Source organism: Haliaeetus leucocephalus, unplaced genomic scaffold (genome assembly GCF_000737465.1).
Source record: "Haliaeetus leucocephalus isolate CR32 unplaced genomic scaffold, Haliaeetus_leucocephalus-4.0 Scaffold92, whole genome shotgun sequence".
Lineage (NCBI taxonomy): Eukaryota > Metazoa > Chordata > Aves > Accipitriformes > Accipitridae > Haliaeetus > Haliaeetus leucocephalus.
The window spans coordinates 13,319,700-13,336,698 of record NW_010972528.1 but is presented as its reverse complement, the minus strand read 5'-3'; the positions used below and the strand labels follow the sequence as shown (position 1 = coordinate 13,336,698).

Below are 16,999 nucleotides of genomic sequence, written 5' to 3'. Positions count from 1 at the left end.
GAACGGGGGAACCTTCCCCGGTGCCGTCCGTCCGTCCGTCCGCCTGCGGCGTGGTGGCGGCCGAGGGAGGGCACGAGTGAGGGGAGAAGCGGGGCAACAGCCACAGCGACACGGGGGACACCGCGGCGGGCTGAGTGCAGGCGGGGCGCCGTAGGAAGCCGAACTGCCTGTCGCCTTACAGCTTCCAGCGCCTTAAGCGCGTCCCCCTTTAGCAGGAACCCTGCTCGGTTACAGCGGGCTGTGACTGTTTTGACCCGTTTGCAGCGTGAATCCGGATCTGCATTATCTCCTGGCGCCGTCAGGGAGGCACGGTTCACAGGGGAGCTTGTCCCGAGTACGTCAAGAAAGATCTAACTCAGCAATTTGCGATGCGTGGCATTATATAGGGGACCACGATGGCTCCACTTTTGTCCTGAGCGCTCCGAAACCTGGGTTTGTCCCGGACCTTACAGGAGGACACGCTTCCTCGGGGCTATGGGCCCAGTTAGCTGACTGTGAAAGTACCAAATAATAATCACTAGAAAGGAGCTTGGTGTGGTGATAGCAGCACTGCTCCCCTAGAAATACACCGTTGCTTTTGTTTAGGTCCAGGTTCTGAGATCTGGGCTGGTGGTAATTATAAGGCCTTTGATTTTTGGTGTAACACTTGCTGGTATTTTACTTGTAAAGGCTTAGAGCCTGACGGATGAAACCGTACCCACGTGATAGGGAAAAAGAAAACTTACCCCATAGGTAGCAGGTATTTGACAATCAAAAGTTAAGTTTTAAGAGGAAGTTAGTTGATTGAAAGTAGACCTTCAACATCATTTATACTAGAAATAATGAGAAATTTAAACACTAAGTGCCCTGCAGTTTTAGCGGGAGTTTTGACAACGGGTCATCAAATATCAGGACAGCCCAAACTAGTATTCAAGTACGTGGAACGAGGTTAAGATGCATAAGGTGTCTCTGGCTACCCACCGTGGTAGCTCAGAGAAGAAAACAAGGAAATTCAAGCAAGAGAAATGGAAGGAACGGGCAGGAGGAGGCAGCACCGGCCCTTCTCTACCAGCCCTGTGAGTTTGTGAGGCTGCGGGCGCTGCCCTGGGGCAGACAGCGTGGGGAAGAGCCAGGAGATGCGAGGCCGGCTTTGAGAGGAAAACCCATTCATTCAGGAGATGAGGGTGACTTCTGTGGTGGGGAACAGGGGCCTCGGGCTGGGTAGCAGCAGGCCACGGGCTGGATCGGCTCCACCAAAAAAGCTGTAAAAATTCCAGGTACCCCCCATCTTATGCAGTGTCTGTAGTTTACAAAACCACACGTTTGGAAGATACCAAAGCTGTGGTTTTGTTACATAGAATAACGTACACTAGAATTTCCTAAACAAGCTTACAGCCAGAAAATTACAACTTTCAGAGAGAGCCTGGCTTTTTAACATCTCCGAGTGACGACATATTTGAGGAATACTGTTCTGGTCATGGGATGAGACTCACCCTTTTGTTGTCATAGAGAAGTACTGATTATGCCTCCTTGGAGTAATAAAAACTGCTCTGTCTTGAAAAACAGGGATTTATCCTTTGTAAGGCCACTCAGGGCTTCCCGAGGGTTTGGCCAGCTGAAAGCAGCTCTAAAATCCCGTCTGCCGAAGCAAAGCTTTCTATTTGCTTCTTGCAGGCCAGCCCATGTGCTTAGGATGTCGTTTCCTGGCAGAGGGGAGACAGCAGTAGTTTCCCTCCAGTTGTCTCAGTTTTGCCAGAAGAAATCCTTGAAGACAACACAGGCCCCAGAATAAATCCAGTCTGTATACAATTAGAGAAATGCAGTGCCAAATGATTGAAGATGAGTCCAAGTTAAATCTATCCTAGTTGAAATCTGTGTTTTATCTTTAGCTTTGTACTTCTCATCTTGAATGTTTGATTTTTCCTCTTTGAGACAGTACTAGTGTGAGGGGGGGTTGGGTTCTGCATAAATGTATGCAAATAATATTCATGGATACAGATTTTGAATAGTGTCTTTTGTTTAGAAACAAAATGGGATTCTCATTATTGTTACCAAATATCTCTGTCACGTTATTTGGCAGCTTGGCAAGTCACGAGAAATGTGCTTTATTTCTCCATCTTTAAAGTCATGCAAATACTGGCAATCTCTGCAGGTACATCAGGAGTTCTCTGTCCAGCTGGAGGAAATGCCAAGTCGTTTTTTTCAACATTTAAAAAGCAAACCACCATATACTGAAAAATATATTACCAAAGAAGCAATTTACAACCATATCTTGACTGGGGTAGACAGTTATACTTCTGTTTTTCGGACTATGGCAGAAAGGGAACTGGAGTTGGCTTCAGCAAATTCCTTTAGCCCAGTGACCGTACTTGGTGTGTACTCGGTGGAAGTAACCTCATTAAAAAGTCTTGTTTCACCCAGTAGAGGTGGCTGGCAAACGATTGGTTCAGCTGTCGTAAGTTATAGCAGACCGACTCAGTCTTTGTGAATTAAGACAGCTGCCACATTCACACCAGCCCGTTCCCTTCGCTTGCACTGCTGGAGGCGGCTGGGAGCACTGGTGCCCGCGTTGCAGCTCAGGGCGTCCCAGGGAAGGTCACGCAGGCAGCTGCACCGGGAGCGTGGGAGCTCAGGGCTGCCAGCGAGGATTGCTTTGGTCAGACTGAAGGAAACTGCTATAGCCACTTATTTTTAAAAATAACATTTACACATATTTTCACGTGAAGTGAGTATGGATCTTTACAACATTTGGGTGTAATGGTCATGTCAGCGTGTAAACTGCTCTGTGGGCTCTCAGGTCTGGGCATTCTGGTGCTTCCTCTAGAACAAGTTAGGCTGGTGATGAAGCTGGTTACTGCTAGAAGCTTAATTATAATCTCAAATTTTATTCAGAGAAGGAAGCTTCCACCCCCCATTCCTTTTCCTTTTGATCTTCTTGCCTTACTAATTTTTTATCCCACCTGGGAGAGCTACGCAGCCACAAAGCAGCAGTAGCATCAAGTACGTATATAAGCTTTGCTGTCTCTCCTGATGCTATTTATTCTCATTCACTTGCTTGTCCACTTTCTAATCACCAGTCTTTATCTCCCAGGTTAATTTTTTTCCTCCTCCTTTTTTCCTTTCTGTTCTTTCCCCATACCATTATTTCTTCCATATATTTTAACACTCCTCATAAGCAACTCATTTTTCCTAAATACTCAAGTTGCTGTCTTGAAGGTCAGCATCTCATCCATGCTCTCTTCCCCCCTTAAAAGAAGCATTTTTCAGTTCCCTCTCCCCCATGCTGGAACCATTTAACAGCCACTCTCATACCTGCCACCAGAGCTTGTCCAGACAAGATCCACATTTATACATTCTGCTGCTCACCCCAGGTACTTTAGTCAAGCTTTTGCGTTTGTCCTGGTGACTACTTTAATTGGCATCTCCTTAGTCCCCTGAAGCCAGTATGCAGTGGGACTACATATTTTTTTAATAAAAATGTAATATGAATATGTAAGGTTGTCCTGTATAAGGTTGTGTCACCTTTGTGGTGACACAACAGATGCGGAAATCATTGTGCCTATTTTTCTCCTCTTTTCCTGTCTGTCTTCTGTTTTTTCAGTCTTCTCTGAACTGACCTTCATAACTGAAACTTCCAGCTGTTCTGTGTAAAGCCTCCTTCGAAGAAGACCCCTGGGCCTTTCTCTGGGTCTGTAGCCAGAGGGCAACCCTTGCAGCTAATTCTGGGCGAACCAAGAACTCCACCTCCATGACAAGTACGACGGAGAAGAAGTACCTAAATAGCAGAGACCACCAAATGATCTACTTTCTCTCTCTGCCAATAAACAATAACAAAATGCACTCTTATCCAAAAGAGATCACCGCTAGCCACTTTTAAAACTGTTTAAGCAAACCTGTGCTTTTCCGTGGAGGGGAAGTGAGGAGCAGGCATTTGACCGCACGGAGCAGCGAGCGGAGGGCACCAGGGCACGTGTAGCAGCGTGCAATGATGTCAGCTGCCTCCCCGGCATCCGCATCATCCCCGACGGGCTGCAGTGGGTCTGTTCTCCCTGCACGGAGAAGACAAATGCCTTCGTGCTCTGCCATGACCTCAGCACTTCAGCAGTCCTCCCTCCTTTAAGGAGCGCAGTGCTCTCCAACCATTGTGACTAATTATTTTTTATACCTGAAGTTGCAAGCTGGTTATATGATAAAGTATAACTTCATAATGCCTGGCCAGTTTAAGCAGCCCAGCAATATTAAGTAATAATTACACAGGAGAAAATTACTTTTTGAAACACAATACCAAAAAAGTTCCATTTTCTTTTTGAAAGTAATATGTAATGGTTCTTTCTCTTTTATGTACATTCCCATTCCCAAAAAAGGTGCTCAGTGGAAAATCAGGCTGCTTTTTTGCCAGGTTTTATAATCTTACCACTGCCAGACGATGAAAGGATCCTGTTCTGTTGTTCACTGCACTAGAGCTTTCTGCATCCAAATATTCCTCCGCAGTGAAGCTGCCAACAATCACACTAACCTTCAACAGCAACGCAGGAACAACTCCGACTCCTAGCTGCTATCAGTGCCGAGGATGTAATCCCAAGGGAAAAAGAAAGCCTCTGTGTAAATACAAATGGATAAAACTGATGAAACACTATTTTTCTTTCCCAGAAGCAGCAGTGCTTGCTGAGTCTGAAAGGGCTAGAAATGAACTTGCAACTGCATTGAACCTCACAAGCTTCCTCTCTAGCTGTTTTTTTTTTTTTTAGCATAGACACAGAGCTGTTAAAAAAATTACAAGGTCCCATTGCTTGACCCTTCTCTGAAATCACTTTTAAAGATGCAGCTTCAGGAAAAGAGGTGCAGAACAAGTGTGATGTGCAGTGGATCATTTGACAGTCTTCAGAGGGGTGAGGCTACATTCTGACGGTTGCTTTTGAGTTTGTCATTTTTAGAGCAACTTTCAGTTTGCCAGATGTTTGTCTCAAAGACTTGAAGTCTGGAAGAGTAATTAAGCAGATGTTCATTATTTCTGGGTACAGACTGGCACATCAACATTTGTATTGTGGAAGGAGAGCTATATTTTTTAAGTTACAAAATATTTAGATGACATCAAATGCTTCAGTTAGTGGCACTGCAATTAAAAGGTCAGACAGGGTAACAAGATACCTACTCACTTTCATAATTCAGAAAAGACAGTAATGGATAGTACCCAGTATTGCTCAGGGAGTCCATGCACTCCACCTGTCAGAAGGGGAAATGAGCTCTAAACAAAGAAATGAGAAACATCATCAAAAGCTGTCAGCTTTACAGGCTCTTGTATTACACAGGGCTGTCCCCAAGTTACTGAGTGGATCTGGCATTAAAATCTACATCAGGGCTGCGACATAGCCACCAGGGAGACAAAAAAAAAGAAAACCAAAGAACAAGCTGTAGCACCGTAGCTGTCACCTGACAGAGCCTTCAAGCACCAATGTCCTTTTGTTTCTTTTGCTCTTTCTAACATCTGCCTGCCTCCCCTTCTAGCACCTTCCAACCTTGCCTCAATGAAGGCTGTAGCATCTAAAAACGCTACCTTTCAAACCTTTTTCTCAAAATCTAGTCCACTATTTTATAGGTGTGTATTTCATGTAAAGTCTTCCTTGGGCCTTTTCAGTCTCTGAATGCCTCCAAAATGAGGGATGGTGCTTAACTGGAGAGCAATTATCTCACTTCACGTCAGATTTTTTCCCTTTTCCTATTATCATCAATAACCCATTGAAATCAAGGAAATTCTTGCAAATCAAGGGTGGGGGTTTTTTGTTTTTTTTTAACGTGGCCTTGACATGCGCTTCCCCTGCACAGCGGGATGCTGACAAGTAGAGCGGGGAGCGCAGAGCTGGGACGGGCTGAACTCCAGCCCACCACTCAAAGTGGTGGTGATGGCCAGAGTACAGTTACTGTCCCATCGGGGCTGAGGAACAGGCAGCAGGAGACTGCTGTGATCCTACCAATAACCGAGGGGTCTGTCTGAGCAAGTAACTGGCCTGTTAACTAGATTTTAAAATGGACAACTAATATTTCCCCAGATGCCAGCTTCTCCGGATCAGGCTGAATTAGAAAGCTGAAATGCTCAGACTGATCCTTTTGTCTCTTCAGCAGCTTACCTTGCACCCAGGCAGGAATCCCACCAGCACCCTGGAGCAGAAGTCCTGTGGCGTGCTCTTGCCACAAAACAAGTTTCTGTTTGCATCCCGAGCCGCCTTACAGCAGGGTCTCAGGCACTGCGCTGCATTTCAGACCATGCGGACCTGCCCACGGCCGTCAGGGCGAGGCGAAGACAGCGGGAACCTTACAGTACACAAACTACCGTAAGGGTGATCTTAAGAGAACACAAGGGCTCTTCATTTCACCTAACAGTTAACGCTTCTGACAGAGGAACTTTTTCTCTGTATAAAGGCAGACAGAGCACAGGAGTTACTGTATCGAACAGAATGGAGATCAAAGTGATCTCTACTGTGCATCGTCAGCTTACCTATCTGAAATTTCCCTCTCTACCTCCCCTTGCTGGTGTAGCTGATGTATTATTTAACACTGCATTTAATCCTTTCATAAGAGATCTACCAAGTTTAGTTCAAGTCTAACATTCTGGTGTTGAAAGGGGGTTGGCTGGTGGGACCTATCCTGAACACGTCTCCTCCCTGCTGCTGTTAGTCCCTGCATATTTCTCTGTCTCTACGTGTCAGCTATCACACACTTTCCTTTAGCCAGAAAAAGCAAGAGATTTTTTTTGTTTTTAAACACCAGAACAACAAAGAAAAAAAGTCCTAGCTACATGATGATTTCTTTTTAAAACCAAGAAAACATGAAGCCATGTCTAAATTAACGTTCCACAAATGCGAGTGAAGCAGATTCACAAAGTTAAAGTCCAGTTCTTTCTGTATTTATTCCATGGGAGTGGGAAGGGAATAGGCGGTGTGATAGGAAGGAGGAAGAAGTCCTCTCTCCTCTTAGTAGTTTTCAAGTTCTGTTACATCCACTTCTCTTCAAACAGTACTTACCACTTTTCATTCACAGAAATAAAATACTACATTAGGGATAAGGTATATTGAATGAGTTCCCCCCACTATATGAAAACTCTAGAAAAGTCTGCAAAAAGGCTATGTAAGCACTAAGCAAATAGTAATATGATAAATACAAACAAATAGGGTAAATATTAACAGGTAGCAGGCCTCGATGCGGAATTGAACTCTATGTATTATACCAGATGGGTTTCTTACAACCCAATGAAATGAGAACAATGCATAGGCATTTTAAGATAAATATAGTATCTTACTAAAAATGTCACATCCTCTCAAACTTCACCACCCAGTCCTAATGGATCAAAACAATATACTCCAGCTATTATCATCCTGGTCAAGAACAGACTGCTTTCCCCAAAAACCAGGCTTAGAATAAAGGCTTGTTAATTAATTAAACTAAGAAATTATTTCAACAGGATTGAACTACTTAGTTGCCCCCTAGACCTAAATGGGCTCTTTTGATACATGTATTTGAGGGCTGACTGACCCCTCATAGGAGTAATTATTAATCAAAAATTAATTAGAGGAGCCGTATGATTCAAGTATAACAATGGGTTTTTCTGAGGTACAGGTGGTTCCCAGGAACACATGGTAGCAGCAAGCAAAGAAACCCATAGATCTGAAATTTAATGAGGCAAATGCCTTGATCGTCACGGTACAAACATTTATGCTTTTCAAGAAGCCACATCTGCCTTCAGATGTATTATCGTCCCCCAGATGGCACATCTATTTTCAGTATTATATGAGTGAAAACGTCAGTGTCCCAATTTAGAAATTCAAAAAATCCTTGTAATCTAATGCTCAAACAGTACCTACTGCTATGTTGACCAAAAGCATCTCCAAGCATTGCTAAGGCAGAGATTTGTCTCCAAGAGGAAAGGCTGGATAAAGCAGCTCAGGTGTAAACTAGCACATAGTACCCACACTTGCAGAAAATGTTTTATTCGGTATGCTACTTTTTTTTTTTAATTTAAGCTAATTTGAAGAAAACAGCACCAGTTAACCATGGGAGGCAGTAGAGCAGTAGGGCTGGAGCCCAACTCCCAGTACATAATTTGAAAATTTTATTAAGTTTTTCCATGGTTCCCTCACCTCCCGCTTTCACAAGTACAGTAGCTGAAAGTCCAGAAGTGTAGCACAGCACTTTGGTACTGTCTGGTTTAGGTGAAAATGCATTTTCTTCAGCCATTTTCCCATTGTGAAACTTTCTATTTTGAGCCATAAACTGTATCCTAAGGGTTTTTTAGTTGAATAGGAAAACAAATGCAATTTTTATTATTTTATAGAGTTAGGAAACATCACGGAGATAAAACAAATCTATAGGAGTTATCTATCCTATTACTCTCTAAAACAGCTGTCTACACTGGAACACTAGAACCAGAGACTTCCAGAAATGACAGAATAATTAATTCCCAGCTCTTTTCTATCCATCAACAGCAGGCTTTTTTCTTTCAACTCTGAGAAGATTATAAATGCCGAGTTACTTTGGCTATCTGAGAAATGATTTGGGTTTCAAATGAGAACTGGCACAGTTGAAAGCTTAAAGCTCTGTTTGCTTGGCAATGCCCCACTCTATTTTCAGAATTATGTTGTCAGAACTGTTTACAATCCAGAGCAAATTACTGTCTCAGAGAGGTGCAAATCCACCGAGCTCTCCAGAAAGTCAATTTCGCACGCATTGAAATAAACACCATTACTTTAGATTTATTCCATGCTAAACAAGACAATTCATTTGGCCCAAGGAAAAAAAAAAAGTAAGCAGCAAGATATGCCATCACCAGCAGCACTGACAGGAATACGCAGGGAGAATAATGCTTCAAAGCTGCTCAGCTGCGTGAGGCTCTGCTATTCCATGCGAATAACTACAGTTTTCCCTTTACTCTAGGTGCTGTCATTTATCATCTTTATCTGCTATATTGCATCTCTAGCTGCCTCTTTCATGATGGCACCACTCCTAGAGTTTCTGCTGGCACTGTTTCTTTTTTTTGCCTACGCCTCCAAACTTAATGAGAAGTTTAAAGGACTCTACTGGCCTTTGACGGTAAGTGAAATGTGCAATAGAAAAACACAGATTTAACTCTACAGTATAACATGAGTAAAAGGGACTATATGGGAGTTTAGGCTGACTGTTAACAACTTCACCCCCTTATTAGAAACTTGTCTGTATTGCCTCTCATTCAAAAGATCCTAAAGCACTTCTTAAACTGCTATACTAAGTACTACAGCTTTCTTGGTGCTGACACAAAGCATGATTTTATTAAAGCACAGAATTTATGCCCAATTCTGGGCAAATGGCTTAGGGCTGGATCTTCAGAAGCAGGCAACATCAGCCTAAGTCTGACCACTGCTGGGGGCTCCTTAATATTGCCACCCTTACAAATGGGGAAACTGAAGCATGCTATATAGTAATGCATATCCTTTACTAAAATGTTTTAAAATTCTCAGGTAAGTGCTGTTGAGATGCAGAGTCATACTCACGTGCAAACAAACTGACAGCTACTGCAACTCTTTGCCAGTAGATGCTCATTCTCACAAGGGGAACCACTGGCTATTCATTGAGTTTTCAGGTTTGCAGTTGCAGGTGATTACTGCACACTGGCCACTGGATGTCTCTGTTGCTTCAAACATACATTGTAAAGGGAGCATTTGTCTAGCAGTACAAATACTTCCAAAAAACCCGCTAATCTAATCGGTCTGGGTTCTCTTTTGGTAAAGTCTAGCAATAGTGAGATTTGAATTAGAGCTCTCAATGTATAAAAATAGCATTAGCAAGGCCACTGGTGGATAAAACAATAGTGGTGACTTTGACTGCGACAGTGTGCATGGGTTTCAGCCGGTAATCTCAGTTCCATTGTTTTCCCATTTTCTACATCCATCTGATCCCAGAACTACGACAAAAAAAAGCACTTGTATGTTTGTTATGTCCATTACCATAATATACTCCAGCCGCAAAACGTAGATAACTGACCTTGTCCTGACTTCAGGAGAGTCAAGTTTCTTGTAGGATTTGTGCTTTGAGACAGTATCTTACTCATCCATCTGTTCTGAAAAAGCAGAAGATCTAATTGTGAACAGAGGCCAAGATACCATTATTCCAGCTCACACGATTTACACATACCCACATCGCTGCTTGTATTACAGGGCACAGCCCCTGCCCTGCAGAGCTACAGTCTCGGGCACAAAAGCACATATTTCAATGAGAGCAACAGGTACATTCACTGCAGGCTAGCCATTGGAGTTACAAGTGTATGTACTAAGTATAAATAATAGTTTTAAACACTAAACAAAGTGTGTAGTTCCTAAATGAGGAGTTTCTGCAGACAGGCCTACTTCTATATGGAAACAAGCACATGCCTGTTCCCCATGGGAACTGGTCTGCTCCTCCAGAGCCTTTGGTACCACAGGAGTTCTGCTTAAAGATGAGACTTTCTAAGGCATTTCAAACGATTCTTCCATAAGAGCCCTTGCTGCGTTCCAAGTTCAGCACCACAGTAAGATAGCCCTTCTCGGCCTGAAGAAAGGTCTGCCTGACATAAGCGCGTTAGAAGTAGGATTTATACAGCATCTCTAAGAGCAGAAGCTTATGCCAAGATTCCGGTCATCTCTCATTTAAAAGTATTTCCCAGATGAGTAATTCATCCGCTACAAAATACCAGGCTGTAGTCACACTCCAGCATCAGGCAAGTCCACTGACACAACAACAAAGGCTTTTAGTGGTCACTTCTGAAATCATTTTTAGAGGAGTTTGTATGTTGGAATTACATGACTAACCTGAGAATGCAACATTGCTTATTTTACAGGATTTCTTGCGGTGCGTCACTGCTGCCATTATTTACTTTGCCATTTCAATTGCTGCTGTCTCAAAATACAACGACGGAGCATCTAAAGCAGCAGGAGTAAGTAGACGTGAGCTTTCCACTTAAGTATTTTGGTGAACTGCGTATTGACGTACTTTAGAAACCATTCAATTTTGTCCCCATTGTGAGTAACAGAAGTTTCTTCAATTAACTGGCTGAAAATTAGATTTGCCTAAAGCAAGGAAGAAACGGTCAGTGATTTAGAAAACCAGGTTTTGAATCAATGAATAGTTTTTTCATCCTAACAGTGCTCTGCTCAGTGTTAACTGTACTACTTACAGAAGGCACCTATTCTGCTTTTTCATTTCACCAGCTGTACAGGGAAGGTAAACTTCTCTGTTCCTGCAAAGAACATCAAGATCCTTGAATGGAGGGAATAATAATAAAAAAAAGAAATTAAACCTGTAACTACTAAGGACAGTCTAAATTAAGTAATTTCAACCTCCTCCCTCTACTGCTTAATTTTACTTGGATGAGTTGAAACAAAAGCAGTGTCATTTTACCCTCCGGTATATAGAGTGCCCAGGGGAGAGCCTTCGTCGTCAGCATTTTGTGTTCAGAAATAAGATACAGCCTCTCCATCTGCAACTTGACTCTAAGCATCAATAATGCATGCAACATAAATAAAAATTGCATAATAATTTTAAAAGATAGGGAAGAACAATACCCAGTAGTGTTAGCCAGCAACCCTTACCAAACCATCCCAAGTCATACGCAATTTCAAAACAAAGACCTTGTTTTAATCTTTGTCACTCGGTTTAGACATGGAGCAATGCAAACAGCATTTACCCTAGCTTCTTGGACTGAAAAGCAGCCTATTCTTGCCACACTGCTGCTTCTTTGACATTAAATAGGTAACTCCAGAATCATTTTATCTCAATCTGGTTCACTCTGCAATAGACATGCAAGGCAAACCAGTAAAAAAATTATTTCCAGAGAAATTGAGGTGATTTCTTGGTGGCAAAGAGATGCCCTGGGATGGTGGAGGTGCAGGTTACATTCTGCTGTAGCTCCTGGCACAGGGTAATGCTGATGCTCAGAATGTGCCCAGAGCCAGGGCAGGATGTAGCCTGGGGAAGGGCTAAGGACACATCTGATAGAACAACCGCAGGCATCACTACTCCCAAATTAGCTGTAATTTAGTTGATGCCAATGGGTCATGAGACATTTCCCTTCCCTGTCTCTTTTGAAAGGCACAGGCCAAAAAAAAAAATCAAGCCTGAATTTTCTTTAAGAATTGTTCTTCTGTCAGTTAGGCTTATTCTGGTTTGTCATTGATGGACATGACCTGTTGTTAGAGAGAGTATTATTTGCCATTTTAGGTGTTTGGATTTATAGCCACGATAGTGTACGCCATTGATTTCTACATAACCTTCAATGACCTGGTTACTTTTCTCAAGCAAGGCAGTTCTGATTCCCCCGAGGGACGCAAGTCAGAAGGTAGGTAAAATTCCCTCTTTTGGTTATACAAGCATGTAACATGAGATTTTCTTCTACATTTCACCCTTCACAGGGGAGCAAGAGCACTCACTCAGTAAGAACAGTTACTATTCTTGGCTACCTTAGTTTTGTATGCCACAAATACGCTGAATTATGAAGCTGCTTAGTCTTAAAATACAACAACTGGAATTTCAGTGATTTATAAAGATAACTAGCAAGCCAGGAATGTTAAGTTCATCAGAGTTTTGCACCATCTAACTTTGAAAGGCCCCAAATCCAATTATAGAAATTATTGTGCAGCACAGACTTTTTTCCTCCTATCAAAATGTCTTCCTTTAAAAACAAACATCTACCTTTTTTTTTTTTGGATAACTTAGTAATTAACATCCAGTAGTCCATAGTCTTTTACGTCCAATAGTGCTTTTCTCTTTATCGTCTCTTTATCATGGTTACCTCTTATTCAGGGTCAAGCTTTGACCATATGTGGGCAAACGGCCTTGAAATCTAAGGGCCACACAGCATAAAATTAACAAGATTATTATCAAATTTCTTTCTAATTTAGGAGGTACAGTCTACCTCAAATCAGACAGATCCACTTAGAAAAGGATAAAAAGAAGGACCTGCTCTTGGGAGTTCAAACCCATTTCAAGTCAAGTCAGGACACAGGTGGCTATTTTGCAGTACCCAGGAGTCCAAATTAGGCATCATGGCCCCTGTGATACTAGTCATTGCACCCACACAGATGAAAAAGACCACTCCACACTTAAAAACAAACAATCCCCAAACCCCCCAAAATACCCCACACAAAACCAAAACCCTCAACAACGAGCACCCAAGACGTGTACAGAATCCTGGAAGGTATATAGTAATGCTAATAGTCTTTTCTAGGTATTTTAGTACACTGTTAAATGTTTTGCAAGCTTTACGACAAAAAGAGACAAAGAAAAGAAGAATTAAAGGAACAGATCATAGGAAACAGACTGTTAAGACTAGAAACTGTTTATCCCCACAAATTGAACTGACCTCAGGAGCAGATCAGGTGACAAGGGTACAAAATTAGGCTAAAGATTAGATGGAGAGAGAAATATATAAACTTACAAATACACAGTCATGCAGCTTTGTGTTGACAATTTGACCGTGCCAGAAGGGCTTCGCACTGTTTTTCCAGCACCAAAATCATGTTCACCCTGGGCTCTCGAGTGCCGAGGCCGGAAACCCTTCGCTTCCTTGCAAGCAGAGCCTCGAGCTTGGGCAAGATGTACCTCTATAGGCCTGTTGGGATTTCTTCACATCTTAAAGCTTCTGGCTTTCAGCTACGTTCAACTGGCAGTGCATAACCGTGACCCGCAGCAAACAGCAATATTCTAGTACAGGAAGCATGTCTTCAGCAGACTTCCTCTTGGTGGTCATGCTAACAATAATATCTCTGCAACTTCTTTCATCTGAACTGTTATCTGCGTTGTAGTGGTCTAAGTGCCTCTCAGCAGCATTCCTCAAGTCCTTTGAAACACCATTTAAAACTCCATCATATTAGTAAGAACTGTCATTTTACAAGCCTCTTCCTAAACATGCCACCTCCTTTGAAGTAAACACCTGCTGAAGAGCAGCATATCTCTCCCAGCAAGAGCTAAAGCCGATTTCCAGTTTTCATTTTCGCGCTTGTTCCTTGTTTTAAATTTCAGATGAGGACTCCGATTCTGACTCAGACTGAAGAAGCGAACACCAACCAAGTGTGAAGGGAAGATGATCAAGCACTTTCCTCTCTGCTGAATGCACTGCCAATTGAAATATCTCCCTTGTTTCAGCCTCAGTGTCCTCTTTCCACCTCACTGTTTCTGGAATCACCAAAGCACCGACAGGGCAGTGACGTGGAAAAGGAGACTATTCCCAACGCCATTAGACAGTCCTTCAGAACTACGAATTTTACAGTAATTCAACCTACCACAGAGGTCAGTATCCAAACAACACATCTCAATTCTCTGTTGCCTCTCCTTACTCAGCACTGCAAAGTACTGAGTAAACGGAAACATAGTATTTTAAATGTGTAAGTGGAGCTTATAATATGCTTTCTTAATTCCAAATCTTTAACACTTATAGCTTTTATACTTCTTGCTGTGCCAAAGAAGAGAGGCTTGGAATGCCTCTAGTTTATTTGTATTTTTCTTGATTAACTAACAGTTTTTCTTTATCTGAAGTCTGAATATTCCACTATCTCAAGCACTGAAGGCATAGATTATAGTTAACATGTTGGTTTCAATACATTTATATCTACTGCCTATCTGCAACAACAAAAAGCGACAACTGGAAATCTGCAGCAAGAACAAACCTCAAAGTATAACCATGCCACAGGGTAGCTGGCTCGTCAAACATTCGATATCACTTTTTTAAGCTGCTTGGATGGGGTCACATCCCATCTTCTACAATTTCACCACAGATACGAGGTAGAACAGATGAGGCATCGTCTTACCAGCCCCCTTCCTACCATTTGCGTGGAAGCCCTTGTATGTGTTTGCACATACAGCTAAGGCAGTCTTGCCAAATACCACGCAACAGTTATCTGCCTATCAAAGCCTGCAAATACTTGTGTGCAAGATACCACTGTCTGATCTCATGCTCTGTGTTGCGAACACTGGTCCTCCCATGAGAAGTAGCCCTGGACTTAGTCCACTGGGTTCGCAAAACAGACAACTTGTTTCGTAAAACTCAGGATACCTGGGCCCCAGGAGGGCAATGCATCCTTCCCACTGTGAAAAGGCAAAAAAAACAACCTCCAAACTAAAGAATGTCTGCAGTGAAATTCATTTTCCAAGACCCCTTTTTTGAGGGTGGGAGTGTGTGTGTGTGTTTTGTTTTGGGTTGGGTTTTTTTTTTTCCCCCCTGGAAGAACATGATTTATCTCGTGGTCTAGTATTCTGGGGGAAAAGCCTTCCGAATTTACAAGAAGGTGTTTTCATGGGTAGCGCAATCTACCTTGAAACATTTGTGTCTACCCATACATGCATACTGCTTGGAAAGAGCATGGCATGCTCCTTATATATGGCATCAGATAGGTCTATTTCAAAGAAACCTGTATACATTTAAAAAAATTAATAAAGTACCAGAACAGGTGGCCTTAACAAAAAGTAATTAAAATGAGAGCAGATGGTACTAACAGAGTAAATGAAAAACAGGGACAAAACAATAAAGGCAGATTTCCTTTGGAAAAAAATTACCGCTTGGGTTCCAATTCCCTGCTAGCAGCTGGCTGCTAACAGGCACAAACACGGTACCTAACAGTGAGCAGGTGCTTGGGAAGGTGCTGGCCAGATTCAGAGTTGTCCAACAGGCAGCTCCTATATCTCCTGTTTCCAGACCACTGAGGGAATAAAAGCAAAACAAATGGTTGCTTCTAAATGTGACAAATCATCTTTGCTTTTATGAGAAAGAGCTCTTTGGACCTTTTCCTGTATGAAATTCCACATTTCTTTCTTTTCTGTTGTCGTATTTTACTGGCATGCACTGTGACGTCAGGGGACCTGGGCTCATTTTTATATTCAATTGTATTGTATTTCTCTTTTTTTTTAATTAAAAAAATGTACTGCATGTCACAGCTGGAAACTAGTCCATGGTTAATATTTAGAAACTGTGCTGGATTAAACCTCTTTTAATAGAAGTGTTGCGTGTCTTTATTTTAAAACCTGGTTCTACTGCCTTGCCTCTGACTAGTGAGAGTAACCGTGTTTCAAGAACCTCCATCAGGCCGTGTTCCGTGTGCTGGGGAGGCCAACAAAAGCACAGAGCCAGCACTAGACACCACTCATTCATGCTTACATGTCTTGCAGGAGAAACTCCATCTTTAGTGCATAAGCATGAAAGAATTTAACCAAGAATGAGTTTTAGCATATTTAGTAGACATTAGAGATACAGTGCTCTTACGTGGCAACTAGTAACATTATAAACAACAATCCCCTTTGGGTTTACCCTTCACGGACACGGCATAACCTAAATCTGCTAAGATTTTCTAGTAATTTTTTCACATTGGAATACTCCTAAAAATCAACAGAAGCAGCAGACAAAATTGCTCATTAGTTGCTTCAGGACTGCTTTAGCAAGCATGCAGTCAATTGCCCATCCAGAGAATTTCATTATTAGCATTCAAGTACTTGATTTATTTCTAAGCAGTTTGCTCCCAGGGTCAAGCACTTGTGTAAGATTCCAGCCTTTTATTTAAAAGATCTGTTCCCATGATTGAAATAAAATACATTTCTGTATTTTATGAATATAATTTCAGAAAAGATAATTCAATTAAAAATAATTACTTTAAAGCCAATTCTGATGGCGGGGTTGTGAGAGACCAAAAGAGTTAATGTCTCAAACATTGTGGTGGGGCAAATTCTGCTTAAAGACAAACCCTGCACAGCAAGGAACCAAGGTGAAAAGCCCATCAGCTCAGGCACCAGCAACAGGAGGGGGAGGGCACGCTGGAGGGTGCGCAGCTCCCTGGTCTGATCAGCTGTTCTGATACAAAGATCAAACAGCGGCCACGTCTGCAGGGAAGGAGAAGTTACTCCCCAAAGGACCCCCAAGCCCAAGGGCTCACAAACTGTTCATTAACCTGACGAGTTCGGGTGCGTGCCCGAAGGAGGGGCAAGGATGATAAAAGGACACAAACTGAAGCCCCGGGTGTGCAAGCCCACCGGGACT

At 42.5% G+C, this 16,999-nt stretch overlaps 2 protein-coding genes across 2 annotated transcripts in view; both read right to left on the bottom strand.

Moving 5' to 3' along the window:
• Nucleotides 1-4,065, bottom strand: part of TK2 (thymidine kinase 2, mitochondrial) — a 25,002-nt gene extending 20,937 nt beyond the window's left edge. The window contains 3 exon segments of the mRNA XM_010585247.1: nucleotides 1,473-1,544; nucleotides 1,547-1,567; nucleotides 3,873-4,065. Coding sequence (XP_010583549.1) covers nucleotides 1,473-1,544; nucleotides 1,547-1,567; nucleotides 3,873-4,065 — 286 coding nt within the window.
• Nucleotides 4,066-5,760: 1,695 nt separating this feature from the next.
• Nucleotides 5,761-16,999, bottom strand: part of CMTM4 (CKLF-like MARVEL transmembrane domain containing 4) — a 56,664-nt gene continuing 45,425 nt past the window's right edge. The window contains exons 4-5 of the mRNA XM_010585156.1: nucleotides 9,988-10,063; nucleotides 5,761-6,288 (exon numbers count right to left, since the gene is read on the bottom strand). Coding sequence (XP_010583458.1) covers nucleotides 6,215-6,288; nucleotides 9,988-10,063 — 150 coding nt within the window. The 3' untranslated portion in view covers nucleotides 5,761-6,214. The remainder of the gene's footprint in view (nucleotides 6,289-9,987; nucleotides 10,064-16,999) is intronic.